At 40.5% G+C, this 18,503-nt stretch overlaps 1 protein-coding gene across 2 annotated transcripts in view; it reads left to right on the forward strand.

Annotated features, from left to right (window-relative positions):
• Positions 1–18,503, forward strand: part of trrap (transformation/transcription domain-associated protein) — a 59,133-nt gene that overhangs the window by 10,666 nt on the left and 29,964 nt on the right. The window contains exons 23-46 of one of the 2 annotated variants that reach the window (XM_057034484.1): positions 389–588; positions 840–1,057; positions 1,148–1,345; positions 1,451–1,711; positions 1,826–1,987; positions 2,071–2,167; positions 2,418–2,539; positions 4,384–4,554; positions 4,693–4,761; positions 5,688–5,708; positions 6,171–6,290; positions 6,700–6,819; positions 6,949–7,113; positions 7,195–7,376; positions 7,567–7,765; positions 9,611–9,739; positions 10,669–10,935; positions 11,070–11,276; positions 12,919–13,077; positions 13,179–13,310; positions 13,481–13,591; positions 13,972–14,118; positions 17,556–17,769; positions 17,942–18,070. In XM_057034484.1, the coding sequence (XP_056890464.1) occupies positions 389–588; positions 840–1,057; positions 1,148–1,345; positions 1,451–1,711; positions 1,826–1,987; positions 2,071–2,167; positions 2,418–2,539; positions 4,384–4,554; positions 4,693–4,761; positions 5,688–5,708; positions 6,171–6,290; positions 6,700–6,819; positions 6,949–7,113; positions 7,195–7,376; positions 7,567–7,765; positions 9,611–9,739; positions 10,669–10,935; positions 11,070–11,276; positions 12,919–13,077; positions 13,179–13,310; positions 13,481–13,591; positions 13,972–14,118; positions 17,556–17,769; positions 17,942–18,070 (3,800 nt within the window). The remainder of the gene's footprint in view (positions 1–388; positions 589–839; positions 1,058–1,147; positions 1,346–1,450; positions 1,712–1,825; positions 1,988–2,070; positions 2,168–2,417; positions 2,540–4,383; positions 4,555–4,692; positions 4,762–5,687; positions 5,709–6,170; positions 6,291–6,699; positions 6,820–6,948; positions 7,114–7,194; positions 7,377–7,566; positions 7,766–9,610; positions 9,740–10,668; positions 10,936–11,069; positions 11,277–12,918; positions 13,078–13,178; positions 13,311–13,480; positions 13,592–13,971; positions 14,119–17,555; positions 17,770–17,941; positions 18,071–18,503) is intronic. The other variant, XM_057034493.1, reaches the window with a different exon arrangement.

Raw genomic sequence — 18,503 nt, forward strand, 5'->3', positions numbered from 1 at the left:
TGGAATGAGGCAATTCATCAGGTATGCCCCTGGCGCGTGGCATTTTAAAGCACAAGCTCAGGTTTGAAGAAAACGGCTGCTCAATCACATCAGTCAGTTGCCTTCAGCTGGAGTAAATAATGAAGAAACAAACAAAGGGGAGAGAAGTGCACGGAATAAAAGGGTAGAGAGTCGAGGCTAGAAAGGACAATTTAAGAAAATTGCAGGTACGGGATTAGGAGTTGCAAACATATTTATTTTATACACTGAGGCTTGGCTTGACACAAATCATTTAATGAAATTTTTCCTGCTGAAGAGCCCATGCCATATCAACATTATTAAAGAGCCTTGTGATGTCCTTACTTATATTTAATCATTTGATTTATGATGTGGCTTTCTTCTCCATTAGTTTCTCTGAGAAGTGGATCCCCAATGTCATCATCTCTCACCGCTACAAAGCACAAGACACACCTGCCCGAAAAACTTTTGAACAGGCCCTGACTGGGGCATTCATGTCTGCTGTGATAAAGGACCTGAGGCCCAGTGCGCTGCCCTTCGTAGCCAGTCTCATTCGCCATTATACCATGGTCGCTGTGGCTCAGCAGTGCGGTGAGACACGGATGCTCCGAGTACTCTCAACAGCTAATATTAGTGTCCTCTTTTGCCCTGACATGTATATTTATTCCCAGATGCCCAAAGATATAAATCATTTTCCAATTATGGCCTTTCTTTTGTTTTTAAAATATCCTATAAAGAATATATTTAAATAAGTAATATAATTGTGTGTACTGTAACGTTGTTACAATTGTACTCTTGATGCACAAAATCTGATGCACTGTTTTCATCTTCCCTGGTCTCAGGTCCATTCCTGCTACCTTCCTACCAGTCAGGCAGTCAGCCTAGCACAGCCATGTTCCACAGTGAGGAGAATGGTTCCAAGGGGATGGATCCACTCGTTCTGATCGATGCCATAGCTATCTGCATGGCCTACGAAGAAAAGGAGCTTTGTAAGATTGGTGAAGTGGCCCTGGCGGTCATCTTCGACGTCGCCAGCATCATTCTCGGCTCCAAAGAGCGGGTACGTCCCCTGCAAAGACACCTCATGAATTTTGCAAAACTTTCTGACAAATTGATTGTGTGTAACAAAATGTGTCTGCTCTGTCCACAGGCGTGCCAACTGCCTCTGTTCTCCTACATTGTGGAGCGTCTGTGCGCCTGCTGCTATGAGCAGGCCTGGTATGCCAAACTCGGTGGTGTGGTGTCCATCAAGTTCCTTATGGAAAGACTTCCTCTGATATGGGTGTTACAGAACCAGCTCACCTTCCTTAAGGCCCTGCTCTTTGTCATGATGGACCTCACTGGAGAGGTGTGAGGAAAATGACACGTTAATGACTGAAGAGATTTAATCCTATATCACAATGCTGTTTCTCATTACAAATTAACTTTTTATTTATTTATTTTTTTAAAAAAGGTGTCCAACGGTGCAGTAGCAATGGCAAAGACCACTCTAGAGCAGCTGCTGGTGCGCTGTGCCACTCCTTTAAAGGATGAAGAAAAGACTGAGGAGCTGTTGGCGGCTCAGGACAAGTCGTTCCACATGGTAACACATGACCTGGTCCGAGAGGTCACTTCTCCTAACTCCACTGTCAGAAAGCAGGCCATGCACTCGCTCCAGGTGTTGGCGCATGTCACCGGCAAGAGTGTTACCGTCATCATGGAACCACATAAAGAGGTAAACCTCGGACAGAATGCTAGACTTTTTTGCCCTCTCTTTTCTGCTTTGAATGTATCCAATCGTTACACAACTACGTTCATGTTAAATACTAGGTGTCTTCATTTTATTTAGGTCCTGCAAGATATGGTCCCCCCTAAGAAACACCTGCTCCGCCACCAGCCTGCTAATGCCCAGATTGGCCTGATGGAGGGTAACACCTTCTGCACCACCTTGCAACCTCGCCTTTTTACAATGGATCTCAATGTCATGGAGCACAAAGTCTTTTACACAGAGGTACAGCATTTCTGGCATTCACATCTTGTTAAATGTTTATGTTTTTCTGCCACTTCTGTGTTCATCGCCTCTGTCTTTTTCAGTTATTGAACCTGTGTGAAGCAGAGGATGCTGCTTTAATGAAACTGCCTTGTTACAAGAGCCTCCCCTCCCTTGTTCCTCTCCGCATTGCAGCTCTTAGTGAGTAGATTCTATTCAAACTAATTTTTAATCCTTGCTTGAGTTTTTAAAATGAAGTTGGAAAGTTGTTGTCCATGAAATTTAAAAACTTAATTTTATCATTTGTAAAGGTACAACATTGTTTGTTTGTCTTTCTGAAATAAGTTTTATATTTTTTTTCCCCCCTTGAAAATACTCTCAATTTGTTTAATTTCTTGAATGATTAATCTCTGATTACAGAAGATGTGGTGAATTTTTTTTCCCTGTTTAGATGCACTGGCAGCCTGTAACTACCTGCCACAATCGAGAGAGAAGATAATTGCCGCTCTGTTTAAAGCCCTCAATTCTACCAACAATGAGCTGCAGGAAGCTGGCGAGGCATGCATGAGGAAGGTTGGTGCAGCATTATTTTCCCTCCCCTGTACATGTTATCTGACATTTATGGGCGAATATATTTCCAAGCTCACTGCTAATTATGGAAACCTACAGTAACACAGAAGCCAGGTCTGGTTTTTACTTCCTGTTCAGCACATGAGTCTCTTTTAGCTGTCCCAGTTCCTGCCAGCACTGTTTTTATTGAATTTTTATCTTGGCATCAGTCTCTTGGGTCCTAGCTTGCTTCTGAATGTATTTCAAGATTCCTTTAATTACTTCCATTGTTTTGAAGAAAAGATGCCCCGCAAGTGGGACTTTTGAAAATCGGGTTACAGTCTGTGCCATTACAATAACTGGAGGCATGATCATGATATTGAGAACACTATATTAGTAGTTAGGAGTTACTGAACAACATCTTTGTATAACATCCTCTCCCCTATAGGTGGTAACAATGCCAACTGTGCTGGTAGGTGTAGGTTGAGGATAATATATTTAAGTCAGCATCTGTGGTAATTTAAGTGTCTAGGGATGCTCTATATTGCTTTAGGACACATTCTGCATAGCTTCAGCTATCTGGGAATGCCATATGCATCCCACAGCGACGAGGCTGGGACATACACTTATGAAGAAATGATGGCGCAATAATACCACATACTGTGTTACTGAATAGTCCTAAATTACCACAGGGGACAACCTTTCACCACAACAGCCCAGAAGGAGAGAATAGAAGGATAAGAGACCTCAAACCTCAGAATTTGTTGTTTTACTACCATTATTTTAAAAGCAACATGTGTAAATGGGATTTTTTTAGGCACACATTTTTTCTAGGTTCCTTTCCCCATTAGTGTTGTTTTATCTCCATCGGTTATGTTGTTAGCTGTCCTGAAACTCTTTTGTTAACCTGCTCTTTGATCCACTTCTAAATCCACTTATCTTCCCGTGGACCTCGTCCTACTTTATCACACTCTTAAACATCTCTGCCTCTGTTTAACATATCTAAACATTACCCCTCCCTCCATCTGTCCTATAACCCATTGTTTGATTTTCCTTTCATTTCTGTGTTCTTCATTTCCTGTTTTTACCATTATCATCCCTTTACCTGATCCTGTGATATTATTTTGCCTCGCTTTTCTCTGCTCTCCCCATTCTTTCAACTCTGGCCTGCTAGCACTAATGAGCAATGCCATGGCTCGATCGATACAGGATGGAGTGTTTGTTCTCAGCACTGAGAACAAAATGAATGTGCCTGCCATGCATCATTCCCACCTGACTCTGTGATAGTGCTCGTGTGCGTCATCAGTGTTTGTTGTTGGTATGCTTGTTTATGACTAGTCTTGCCCTTATTGGAGCAGGCTTAGTCCAATATTGGAAATGGAGGGCAGTGATCATTTCATGGGCTCTAAAAACTGACAAAAACAAGCAGATGTCTTCTTAGATCATTATATTACTTTTAAACACAGAAATTATAGCCCAGAATAGGGTGTTGTAATCTTTCTTCTGTCATAAATAATTTAAATTAATTTATGGTGTGTTAAAGATGTCATACATGATGCCACTTTTAGTTTTTTAATTGGCTGACATATGATTCCTAAAAGTATCTGATACATTTTTTTTAGGATGTGATGTGGCTTGACTAATTCACAGCCCCAGCTAACTTTAAATCTGTCTCAAGTGCTTGTCTCTTCCCTTCCTTGTCATTCAATAGCAAGAAGCCGTGCAATCTTCCATGCATCGACCCCGATTACTGCATGAAAAGTGGGAGATGCTGCTGAAATATTTGCTACTTGCATTTAGCTTTTTTTACATGATTGTCATTGGAAACTTATGCTGTTTTGACAATTAAAAATATTTCTATTTGTCAGTTTCTGGAAGGTGCCACTATTGAAGTCGACCAAATTCACACTCACATGCGCCCTCTACTGATGATGCTCGGTGACTACCGTAGCCTGACCCTCAACGTGGTGAACCGCTTGACCTCTGTGACACGCCTTTTCCCCAATTCTTTCAATGACAAGTTCTGTGATCAAATGATGGTAAGCAAGGTTCTTTCTCCACATCTTTTTCAAAATATGCTTTACCATGCCAACAAAAGTTTTCAATTATATCATTATGCTGAAATTGCCTTGATAAATATGGGTCTTTCTTTGACTCTCGTAATAATTGTTTCACAGCAACACTTGCGGAAGTGGATGGAGGTTGTTGTAATAACACACAAAGGGGGCCAGCGCAGTGATGGAAGTGTAAGTATAAATCATTCAGACACCTAAGCGTGAACAGCTTAACATGTATAGAACCCTAGCCATTCATATTATTCAGATATCTTTTTGTTATCATTATCATCATTCTTAAACTGGCTACTTTGTGGTGTATAGTAAATGTCTCTGGTTGAAGACCATAAAGGACACAGAGCAATGGTTTTAGTCACATGTGTTCAACCCTGCCTCAATGTGGACTCCTCCCGGATGAGTTCTGAGTGGCCACTTTACAATCAATGATTAATTAGGCACTAGGCAGGTGGGGGGCCCAGTGCTGCGTCTCATTATCTTCCCGACAGATAACCTTGTAAGGGCAAAGAAAAGGTGAGAGAGAAAAGGGGGGCATCGCTGGCCCCCTCTCTGTCTCTGAGAAATAATGTGCCATTTTCCTTACATCAGTCCATCTGCTGCATCTCAAAATGGTATGTTTAATTAGATGCAAATTGGCTCTTTGTCTATTTCTCCCTCCAGCTCATGGTCTTTATGTGTGTTGACAGCAAGGGTGGCACTAACAATACAGCTAGGTCCATGAGGTCAATTAGCTAAGCCTGATATAGACAGAAACTGTAAGAAAAGAGACATAGCCTCACTCAGACAGGTGTCAAAGGATATCTAGATCGGAAAAGCTCCAGAAGAGAAGAGAATCTGAGCTGGAGTATATGGAGAGGGAAAGTTGCTTCAGAGACACTGTTGTGCCATTAACATTTCAATATAACCCTATCCTGCTATCCAGCTACTTTTGAGATTAATTGTGCCCAACTCATTGCTAAAGGTTGCAGCGTTCCTCCCATTCATTGTGTCCTGACCGTTTAGTATCGCTTCACCTTTCGAATGAAACATGGAAGTAACAGCACAGCCACTGAAATGCACTATTCTGTTGACTTTGATCATTGTCTTCCATTCTGGCACAGCCTGCGTTGGAAGGCGTTGAGGTGAGATGTGACATGGTGTTGCGTCCTCTGTTGGTGATTCTGTCAGTATTTTACCCTTGAACAAATGTACGGATGAATTGAACCAGTGTTGTGGTGGTGGAGTTAACCCTATATTTTTGTGTGTGTCTGTGGCCATCTTCAGAAATGTTACTGTCATTTCAGACTTGCTCTAATCTCACACATTAACCATTTTAGTGATGTTCTTTTATGCCCATTTTCTGTTTGTTTCACTAGCAGATCAATAATCCAAGGTTCATGAAAATTTGCTGAAAACTCTACAATGTCCAATGGGTGAAGATTTCACTCAAGCCTTTAACCAAACTCATCCTTGTCTTTCCACAGTGGCAGTGTGTCAAGATTGTCAGAATTTATGTCCATGTCTAGCTTTTCTATGTGTCCAAGAATTTCATTGATTTGTTTAATTTTTTTCCCCTCTACTTTTGTCTGTGACTTTCTTTTTAGGAGATGAAAATCTGCTCTGCCATCATTAACCTTTTCCACTTGATCCCAGCTGCACCTCAGACTCTGGTTAAACCTCTGCTAGAGGTGGTCATGAAGACAGAGAGGGCTATGCTCATAGAGGTAGGATACACCTGCCCTCTAAAGCCAACTGTTTAGTAACTTTCCCTTATTATGATACAAGTAGTTTAAAATATATTAGAAATGGAAACATTGTAATCTTTTGGCAGATTATTCCCAAACAATGTTCGACTAAAGAAAAGGTTTGGGTGTATGTCATCTCATGTTTTACCAGTGGTAATGAATGCAAATGTATCTATTTTTTTTAGTTAATTATGTATGTCTGTGTATCATAATACTATGATGAATGTCGAGATGTGGCAGGGGGACATTTATACTGAAGTCAATATGTACATCTGTTAGCAGATGCAAGCATAGCCAAGTAATTGCTCCAATTTTGCTCAGTTAGAATAGTGCAGAACCCTCATATTTTCACCTCTACACTCGACACCGCACTTATTCTTCATGTCAGGCTGGAAGTCCATTCAGAGAGCCGCTAATCAAGTTCCTCACACGCCACCCATCTCAGACGGTGGAGCTGTTCATGATGGAGGCTACACTAAATGACCCTCAATGGAGCCGCATGTTCATGGTAAAAAACTAGCACTGCATTTTTCTTTCACAGGTTTAAATGTCCCTATTCACACAGCAATTAAATAAGATGCTATAAAATGTATGTTCAACTCTGTTACTCTGCTTATTTGTATGTGTCCTTTTGCAGAGTTTTCTCAAACACAAAGATGCCAAACCACTAAGAGATGTGTTGGCTTCTAATCCCAACCGCTTCGTCCCCCTGCTTGTTCCTGCTGGTTCTGCACCAACTGTTCGTCCTGGATCCCCCTCCACCGCCACAGCAAGACTGGACCTACAGTTTCAGGCTATAAAAGTACGCGTCATTTGTAATCTTTGAATGCTTTATTCTAATACTTAATTCACAGTACATCTCTTTGCTATTCCTTCTGTACAGATTATCAGCATTATTGTAAAGAATGATGAGGGATGGCTTGCAGGGCAACACTCGCTAGTCAGCCAACTGAGGCGGGTCTGGGTCAGTGAGGCTTTTCAGGAGCGACATCGAAAGGACAACATGGCTGCCACCTACTGGAAGGAGCCCAAGCTGCTCTCCTACTGCCTGCTTAGTTATTGCAAGTATGTACTTCACTTGAGACTACTAGATGAAAGGAAAAAAATTGTATTTAATTACAGAATCAAAATGGACCATACTTCCTCAAATGTATCGCACTGTAATGGATACAAGTTTATCCATATTTAAAGTTACATTTTTCTTGTTGGTGAATTTTCTTGGTTTTTTGTGATTGAATGATTGTCTTCCCATTAGGTGCAATTACTCCGAGATAGAGTTGCTCTTCCAGCTTGTGCGGGCTTTTACGGGTCGCTTTTTGTGCAACATGACCTTTCTGAAGGAGTATATGGAGGAGGAGATACCCAAGAAGTACTCTATTTCTCAGAAAAGGGCATTATTCTTTCGCTTTGTGGAATTCAATGACCCCCACTTCAATGATGAACTGAAAGCTAAGGTACGTTAAGATATATTGGGACCTTTTTGGAAGAAATTATTAAAATCTTGGATTTTTTTCTAAATGAATTTGTGCTGCAACATTTTTTGAGGGTCTCCTCAGTTTGTTTGTTGTTTGTGCTCACGTGAGACCTGATCTGTGTGGCTTTTTGGGGTGATGTACGCTCACTATAGCTGAACCCCTTTGACAGAGACAGGAAGGTCATTTTGTCTGGTTCTAGACCCCCAGAGGCTCATAGATCAATGATTTTGTCCTCTTCACCTGACCTGCTGCTGTAATCCTTAAAATCATTCAAGCTGCTTTGAATGAAGCCTTCTTTCTTGTAAGAATTCTCTCATGTATTCTCACATCTGTTTTTTTTCCCCAGCTGTTGAACAGTTTCTGGCAGAAACCTGAATCCATGTGCACACATTTGTTTGTCATTGTTGTTCACTCATGCCTGCTTTTGTTGCTTATTTTTAGTGAAGAAAATAACTAATTGGATACTCTCCTTTTATATTTGTGTACATTTCATGCAGTGCTGAGGTAATTTACTCAGTACTGCAACCAGTTCCAACCCATATTGCCATTTCCCTTTAATTGCTCCCCTTTGGTTCATGTATGAGCTGTTGAAATGAAACAGCAGGATGTACAATTTAGTTGTGAGTGTTAATAGAATATTGATGCCATGTCCATGAATTAGTTTACACATATGTGGACATTCTGGTATTGTATCATAGATGGCTGAGGGAGTAGGTGACTTCAGGCACAAAAGGGAGCCTGTCGGATGGAGAGAGGGTGTGGAACAGCATCAGTTAATTTATGATGGTGCAGATGAACCTCTTGCTACTCCACTGATTTTAACAGTTCTTATAAAAAGTCTTTAGTGATGTTTTCACTGAATGAAATTTATAAAGCTCAGTGCATCTGTTCCACACTTTGTTCCTTCTTTTTTTTTAACTTTATGCAGCAATTAAATTTAGCTTTACAAATGACAAAGTAAACACTACAGAAAGAAAAATAAAGCCAGAATCATTGAACCACTCTTCCTTAAGATTATTACATCATTATTACCCACTCGGATTACCACTAATTGTCTTTTTGTTTTGCTTGCACGAGCAGTCATTCAGACACAATAACAAAAGCATTTAAAATAATCATTAAATGAAAGTCTTTTTTGGACTGCTTCAGAATTTAATTATATTAAGTATTGATGTCTTTAAAAGTTGAGAAGCCACTTATTCAGCTGGCACATTTTTTTTTTTAAGTAAATTGTTACATTTTTGGACAAACCCGTAATTAACCTCCCTAATTATCTGTTCTTTTGTGGTTGATTTGCCATGCCGCAATGGTCCATTACGCACATGTATACACAAATGATTATTAAAGGGACAATTTAAATTCAAAGTGATTAAAACCTATACAAAATATGATCTGGGCTGTAGCTCAGAGTTACATGTCTGTCAAGCTAAGCATTAGTTCAAGGGATGCTATCGTTTCAGTACATGTACTGTTGTAAAATTATGCATATGCTTGAGATGCATCAATAGAGAGGCAGGTGAATATAATGTGATGAGTTAAACCGTATGTGTTGAGAATCAAAGTTACTACGTGCCACCCCGGAGTTGTAATGACAAGGTACATTCACACACAGTCCAATTATAATGGGTTTAAGGATGAAGGGCGACCATGTAAAAAGAACACAAAATATTTTGTTCAGACAATTGGCGTTGGATATTTCTGTACATGATTTTGTGTTTTGTAAACAAAATGAGGAAAAATCCATTTGGGCAGCTCGCCACAAATAAATGAATGTATAGGGAAACTGTAATATTTGCTTTAACTTATGTTTGTCCTTTTTCAAAGGTGCTGCAACACATCCTCAACCCAGCTTTCCTGCACAGCTTTGAAAAGGGTGAAGGTGAGCAGCTGCTTGGACCACCCAACCCAGAAGGAGACAATCCTGACAGCATCACCAGTGTCTTCATTACCAAGGTAGACATATACTTCCAGACATCCTCCTAAACAGCTTCACTCTAAACTGCCTATTTTTCTGTTTCTCATCACTGAGCAACTTCATTCTTTGAACTATCTTTGTGAACGCGTTTCCCGCCACTTCTGCTCTCATATCATCATATCAGGCCAACCATCTACATATTCTATCATCATCGGCTTCTTTCCATTCAATCTGAGTTGTCATCTCCCATTTCTGCTTAACACTCCATTGTTACAGTAATTGGCAGCTCCAGCTTTCTTCCTTTATTTTCTGTCTTCCATCTGTCTTTGTTTTTCTCTCCCTCCCACCATCCCTCTGATCCCTCTTTCACATCACTTTTCATTCATCAGATCAGACTCTAATTCCTGGTGTAAATGTCAGGCTGAGGCCATGTTAAAGGTCAGCCTGTTTGTTTGTACTGTGGCAGATCTCATCACTGTCTAACACCAGTCCTAATGGCTTGTAATGGTTTCTCCACAGTCTGGTTGAAACTCATTTTCTCGCTCACCTCTTTCTATGTGCTCTTCAGGGAATTCATTGGATGATGGATATTTTTGAGATTTAGCATGTCTAAAATTGCCTTGCAGGTCATATAAGTGTAATTTCTTTTCCTTTACCTTCTATCTGAAGCTAAAATTAGTAAATGACAGTTTGGGCTATTTGTAATAGGTATTTTAAAATAAAGTTCTGTCTTAATTGTGGTTACAACAAATGATCTACTAAAAGTCAGACAAGTCAAGGTAAAAGACATCACGTCTAGTGATAATAATGTCAGCCCTTTGTTTTATGTATAATATTTTCAACATGTGTCATGAACAGAGAAAAAAAAGTTTCTTTTATTGATTAACAATGCTGCAAATACAGTTTGAACTTGTGCATTGAAAAGCATCCTACCCTGAATGTCTGATTTCTTCCATCCCTCTGCAAGGTGTTAGATCCTGAGAAGCAGGCTGATCTACTGGACTCACTTCGAATCTGCCTGCTTCAGTTCTCCACACTACTGGTAGAGCATGCCCCCCACCACATTCACGACAACAACAAGTCCCGCAACAGCAAGCTGCGGCGACTGATGACGTTCGCCTGGCCGTGCCTGCTGCCTAAAGCCTGTGTAGATCCTGCATGTAAATATAGTGGCCACTTACTTCTGGCCCACATCATTGCAAAGTTTGCCATTCACAAGAAGATTGTTCTTCAGGTGAGGAAGTGCAGAACAAGCAAAACAAATTGCAAAAAATAAAAGTTGTGTTGTAGTGACAGACTTGTTCAGTATCAAAAAGTTACAAAATTAAATGGGATTCCTCTGATCTATGTATGATTTCATTTCCACAGGTCTTCCACAGCCTGCTCAAGGCCCATACAATGGAAGCCAGGGCCATTGTACGGCAGGCCATGGCCATCTTGACTCCAGCTGTGCCTGCCCGCATGGAAGACGGGCACCAGATGTTAACCCACTGGACTCGTAAAATCATTGTGGAGGAGGGACACACTGTTCCACAACTGGTGCACATACTTCATCTCATTGTGCAGCACTTCAGGGTAAGGAGAAAAAAGAGACATAAATGGAATTGAACGGTCATTGCTGAAATTTGAACTGAATAACTGCTAATGAATTTAGCCATTTCTAGTATTTGGCCTGGCACAGCAGATGGAACACAACATGTATATATGCCCTGTTAAGCAAATAATTGTTGCTTTAAGTTATTTTATTCTGCCACTGGGTGTATACACATAGCCATTTGTTTCTGCTGAAAACTCTCTGCCTAATGTCTCATCTACTAATGAAGGACCCCCGCATGGGGAAAACAGTGGAGATGTTATTTTTGCTAATTATCTGAGTGTCTTGATTTATATGATGCATTTTAACTAACCTTAATAGGAAGGAAACATTATCATTAAAAGTTGGATTATCTACTGTGACCTAGTTCATAGTTTTAGAGTAATAGTAAACTACATTTTAACTGCGTACATCCATCAAAGTGAAACCAACAGCTAGCTGCTGTCTCACTCTTGTTTGTGTACTTCAGTCAGCATTTCCTTGTCAGAATTCAAATTTGGACCCTAACAAGTTTTATTTGCTTTTATGTTAACCTTGCTCCCTAAACTTGAGACATGACTGTCATCAAACTCCTTCAGAGGTTTTCTTCCTCACCAAAAGACCGAGTCTTTTCCCCAGCTCATCTATCTGTCTCTCTGACAGGCTGCTCTCACTGGGCCAGATGAGTAATCTAATGTAATCACATCAGCATAATTACACTGGGGAATAGAAAATGACAGACAGTTGAGAGACTGTGCATGTTTCATAAAGAAATGGAGAGATTGTGTGTGTTTGTCCGTGTGCACATGTGATGGACAGGGTTTAGCCACTCTGTCATTAAGGGACTGTGATGTCGTGCTCTATCAATTATAATTACTCTAAAAATGAGAATCTTTAATATTCTTCGACACTGGCACCAGGCATCAGATAGACATCTCATCTTCTGCTCTTTTTGTCTGCCTGCAAGGCCCAATTGGTGATGAAGCTAAGTGACTCTTGAGTGTAATGCTTGAGAGCGTGAAAACTCGGGGCTAAGTGTGTGTCATCATGTCCTTGAGATTACATAGAATTTAAATTCAAAGTTTGTTACTTCTGACTTGGTGATTGAGCATCCATATTTAACTTGACATGTACCAATGTGACAGTATAGCCAAAAAACAAACATTGCAGTAGAAATCAATTGTTCTTTTTGTCAACATTGATAGCACCAGTATCTGTTTTTTTAAATTTAAATTATTGTGTAATTTTGCATTTTAAAGTTCTACATCGATCTGGGGCACATTGAGGGTAAATCTTAATAGATTAAAGTGCTCATTTTATGTTGTAACTGAGGTATATCTACAAAAGCATGTGAGAACTACAGCTACTCCCCCGAGATCCTGCAATTCAAAAACATTAAAAAGTACCTGAAATGATAATTAACTTGATGATTGAACTGAAATTCACTCCAGAAACTCCAGTAATTTCACCCCATTTCTTGGCTATTAAAGTACATGTAAGTCTTTGTACCCTTGTTACCCCCAAGACTTTTTGATATGAAAAGCTTGGGAGATAACTTTTGTAATCTTGTTAACTGGGCACTCAATGCTTGACTTGGTGTACTTCATTAATCTTGTTAAGTAATATTAAACTGCACTCTTTCAGGTGTACTATCCCGTTCGTCACCACTTGGTGCAGCATATGATCAGTGCAATGCAGCGTCTGGGCTTCACCCCCAGCGTAACCATAGAACAGAGGAAACTGGCTGTGGACCTGGCTGAGGTGGTCATCAAGTGGGAGTTACAGAGGATCAAAGACCAGCTGGTGCGTCCGTGGGCTGACACACAAATGTAACATTCATGAACCTCAGCTGGTCATGTAAACTTAGCTTTAATCTGTCCTCCTCTCCTGTCTTGGTCCGGCAGCCTGAGTCTGAGAGTGAAGTCGGACCTGGAGGTGAAGGCACCAGTGGTGTAAAAAGGGGCTTGTCCCTTGAAAGTGGTGCTGCTGGACAAGATGTCAAGAGGTTCCGCACAGCAACTGGACCGGCTTCCACGGTGAGCTTGATCCGCTCTGCGAGGTTTAGCTGTCGTATTTTTCTTTTATTTTTCAGTCTCATGGCCATGAGTCCAGTGTAATAAATTTGAGAACTTTCTTCCTTTCAAAAGTGTTTATTCGGTTCAGCAAACAAAATAAACCTGTTAATAATAAAGGTTTGTGGTTGTAGGTGTTTGGGCGTGGCCAGTCCATGCCAGGCACAGAAACCATGCTCTCAAAGCCTGTGGAAAAACAACATACAGACACCGTGGTCAACTTCCTCATCAGGATTGCATGTCAGGTAATTTTTCACAATTGTGCACATTTCTGTCCCATGTATGCACATGGTAGCACGGTGCGAGACTGTTCTAGGGGCAAAACTATCCTAACCCTGTTGGTAGTGAAGGTAGGACACACTCATTTATCACATTCCCGTATCTGTAAGACCACAGGAAATCTTATATTTCAGGCATTTTCATTCTCATTTAATGACCAGTCATCTCTGACTGAAGCCATATTAAATGAAGGACATATTCATTTTTAATTTATTCTAAAGTCATTGTTTTGCATCTGGTGTCATTATTTCTTGCTTTTGTGACTGAATCTGTTTGGTGCAGAAATAAATTTGGTGATGGTACATTACTGTCAATAACACCAAAACATTCTCCCATTCACATTTAGGTTAATGATGCCACCAACGTGGCTGGCTCTCCAGGGGAGTTGCTGTCACGTCGCTGTGTTAACCTGATGAAATCTGCCCTCAGGCCTGAAATGTGGCCCCGCACCGAGCTCAAGCTACAGTGGTTTGACAAGCTTCTTATGACAGTGGTATGGCTGAATTTGTTCTCAATCAGTTGTTTTGAACTTTTTTCCTTTTGATATAGAGCTGTGCTCAAGGCTTTGTTGCGATTTGGCCATTCTAAATTTTGAAATTGCCAATAGAATTGTTAAAAAAATGCTTGAATAGTTTAGAATATAAGTGCGCATGTACATTTCAAATGATGTATTACAAAGAGAATTGGATACAAGACTGCCATTTGTTTTCCTTCACCTGATAAGTGTCCCTGTCTGTGATTAGGCTCCATATCAGCGACTGCACTGCTGGCTTTATCAGTCATATATGAAATAAGGTGCTGGCTAACCGTAATGAAAAATAATTGAAGTGGTGAGATTATAAAAGTCCTCTGGGTCATTTTGGTGCAACCCCCTACTGCTCTTCATCATAATATCTCTCCTGTATTTATCCATTTTCCTACTTTTTCACCCATGATCTGAAAGATTCCATTTCAAAACCAAACTGAAATCTTTCAGAAGGAAACCTTCAAATAGACATGTTGCATAAAAAACTAGACCATTACATTTCTATTTTATTGAAGCACATTTTGATTTTATTACAGCACCCTGCCTTTTTTGGTTTAAGTCTCCCCAGCACTGCTCCAACTCTGTCAGATTGCCAGGGCATTGCTTCGGATCATCTCACAGATGTTCACTTTGATTCAGGTCTGGGTTCCGGCTGGGCCCCTTCAAAACTTTAATCTTTTTTCTGGTGGAGCCAGACTTGTTGATTTGGATGGAAGCTTTGGGTCGATGTCCTGATAGGTGTAAGTCCTCTTTGGCTTTATCTGTCTAACGGAAGCCTGGAGGGTTTGTGCCAAATCTTCAGTCCACATATATGTTAATGCAGAATTTGTCCAGGTTGGATGATTTTCATCACCAAAATATGCATCCATCCATTCCCTGTAGCTCCGCACACATGGAAGATTGTTTTCACTTGGAAGTTCACAGCCATTATGTTCCAGAAATTCCTGCAGCTGCTTTAATGCACTTTAGGCCTCTTGGAATCCTTCTTGACCTGTTTTCTTCTTGGCTTTTCATCAGTTTCAGCGGGACATCCAGTTCTTGCTAATTTCACTATTGCAGGGGTCGGCAACCCATGGCTCTGGAGCCGCATGCGGCTCTTTGGCGCCGCCCTAGTGGCTCCCTGGAGCTTTTTCAAAAATATGAAAATGGAAATTGTTTTAATATAATTTCTGTAGGAGGAAAAACGTGACAAACATTCTTAAGGTTTTCCAATGCTGTATAAATGTGTATAATAAATATTTAATTTCAACATCTCATTATAATGGAAGTTAAACTTAAAGCTCCATCGTACAGCAGAGTGGCCACGTGGTGCGTCATTCTCTCCAGGATGCGCTGCAGGGAAAATAAACATTTCATCATGAATGCTCATTATGTATTTGTAGCCTACTTATCATTTGGAGCTAATACATTACAGAGCTAATAAATTACAGCTAATATAGACACGTACAGCATGTTTTGCCTTTATTATAAGCCCTATATAAGGCTTTTAATTTTTTGCGGCTCCAGACAGATTTGTTTCTTGTTTTTTTTTTTTGGTCCAATATGGCTCTTCCAACATTTTGGGTTGCCGACCCTTGCACTATTGTGTCACATTTTCTCCACCTGTCTTCCCTCTGTTCAAAGGTCTATCCTAAGGCCTTGGAAACTCTTTTATACCCTTCTTCTGACTGATACCTTTCAACAATGAGATCCCTCAGATGCTTTAGTACTCTGCAGACAGGTGGATTTGCTTCAAGATCCAATTAAGAATGTGTAACTCCCATGCAACCATATTTTTTTTTTTTACTTTCTCAAAATAATTTTCCCCTAAAAGTCTGCAGTTCGTTTTTCCACACGTCCACTTTATTGGTCACATTGAAGGTGGCAAAATTTACAGGATTTCACTAGCATTTTAATAGGGTTGTCTACCACGTTGTCAACATTTCATCCTGTCCCCACTTTTTTTGAGCTTCTTGTTGTTTGTCTTCTCTTTCTCAACTTTTAATTGTTGCCTCTCTTCCAACAATACAGTTAGTACATTTACATGCACATTTTAATAGGGCTATGCTCAGAATTGCACATTGTTCGTTCTTTATCCTAGCTTACACGCAATCGAGAAAGTCGGATAACTGACGGAAATGTGTCCTTGCCTAAAACACTAGGTGACGATATGCACATTTTTGGGCGGCCAATACTGCCCCCTATCTGGTTGACATATTATGTCACATAAGAACTGGAGTCAACATTTTAAACAACAGAATGATTAATTGTACATCTTTGTACTTCTCATGCGTAATGTACGCACTGCATATTGTGCAGATAAGATGCAGGCTCTCCCTCGTAGTCATGCTGATTCTGTGAAGCAGACAGGAACAGCGTATTCTAACGCCTGCTTTCCTGAATATTTTTGTTCAGGGGTCATATGCCAGCACAGTGCTTGTGGAGCATGTGCACATGCCTTGTGTATTTGAAGTGGGATTAAGGCGGTCTCATGTGTTTACACACATTTCTGTTGTCCAGTTGCGGTCGGATTGAGGCGATAATTTGTTATTGGAATTTCATGTATACCTGGGGAGTGTTATCACCAAGTTACGACAATTGTCAGGTATTTATTTTTTCCCCATTGGGGATAACTCTGCTTTTCCATTTCCCTACCACTGCGCACACACATACGAACCTAATTACGGTAGCTCCCATGAATCTCTTGGGAATATTCTGACAAAAAAAAAGCTTTTTGTGGTTCTGATGCTGATGCACAAACACAGACGTGAGTCCCCCAGGACAAAGCTCTACCTGACCAGCCATCCTAATCAGACTAATGAACGATGCCCTTAAACAGATTACATTTCATCCCCCATGCTACTGCTATGGCAGTGATTAAGATTGAGGGCTGTGGCTTAAGTGCAAGGGACATGCACCCAGATGCATACATTGGCATGGCTTTCCTATATTGCTACAGTGGTGAGGTCTTTTCCTGCTAATACAGTGCCAAATCAATACTACTCTAATATCTACCAGGAGCCTTATCGCAAGAGTCACCTTGTTCATTAACAAAGATTAAAGTTATGGATGTGTCCCAGATTATCCTCTGGCCTGATGTCATTGCAAACCTTGATTGTAATTCAGACAGATTTAGAAGCGCAGTGTTGGCCATTGATCTTTAGATTAGCAGTGATCAGAGTACAAAGAACAATCGGTCAAGTGGTGTTTTCTGCATTGAGAATGATTTATGCATCTGTTGGTGACCTTTTATTTATGTCTGTCTTGATCATGATTAGATTGTATTTTTATGTTTTGAAAGTTTGAGTTTGGATATTCATTAAAAAATGGAATTCTGAATATCCAGCACCAAATACTGACTGTAAGTGCACATAATCTATTTTACTTTACTGATGGCTTTATTGCTCCCTTCTCTCCATTCACAGGAGCAGCAAGCTCAGGCCAACATCTCTAACATCTGCACTGGACTCGACATTTTGTGTTTCCTCCTGACTATGCTGCCATCCCCGGCTATCCTGGCTCATTTTAAACCCCTCCAACGGGGCATTGCTGCATGCATGACCTGTGGCAACACCAAAGTCCTGCGTGCTGTCCATTCGCTCCTCTCTCGCCTCATGAGCAACTTCCCAACTGAGCCTAGTAAGTAATTGGTGCTTAATGTTTTAAATTGTAGTGAAACTGATCAGCTATATAAAAAAAACAAACCCTGGCATATCTCATTTGTCCAAGGAATAAAATTCCTCTGAGATCACTAAATATTCTTTTTTAATTGCTCATCTTGCAGTGTATTGAAAGCAGTTTTTGTTTCTAGGCACATCAACAGTGGCATCAAAATATGAAGAACTGGAGTGTCTTTATGCTGCCGTGGGCAAGGTCATCTACGAGGGGCTGACTAACTATGAAAAAGCCACCAGCAACACCAACACCACTCAGCTTTTTGGTAATATCTTCAATTATCATTTGTGTTACTCCTTTGTGTCTATTTCTGCCTCTTTGTTCCTCCCCAAACCACATTTACTTAAGCCATTCTCAGGCCTATCAGCTTGGGTTAACAGCTCAGTGGTTTGGGAATGTTTTTCATAGATGCTTTGATCGCCCTCGGTTTATGAACACCTTTGTTACTTGAGCAGATGTCAGTTTTTCTGCATTTACTAAAGATTAGGTCCAAGGAGACTTTTATATAAAATATCTCATAGCACTTGGGGGGCTTTGTCTTACTGTTAATGCCATTTGAGTTATCCTGTTAGGGAGTTATTGATGTGGGGACAGGTGACATTTTAGTATTGGGCTTTGAATCAGTGAGTGGGGACAGAAATTTACTTGTACCTACTTTTATTGTTATGGCTCTCTGGACATTTTGTCTGGGTCTATTT

Source organism: Takifugu flavidus, chromosome 1, assembly GCF_003711565.1.
Source record: "Takifugu flavidus isolate HTHZ2018 chromosome 1, ASM371156v2, whole genome shotgun sequence".
Classification (NCBI taxonomy): domain Eukaryota; kingdom Metazoa; phylum Chordata; class Actinopteri; order Tetraodontiformes; family Tetraodontidae; genus Takifugu; species Takifugu flavidus.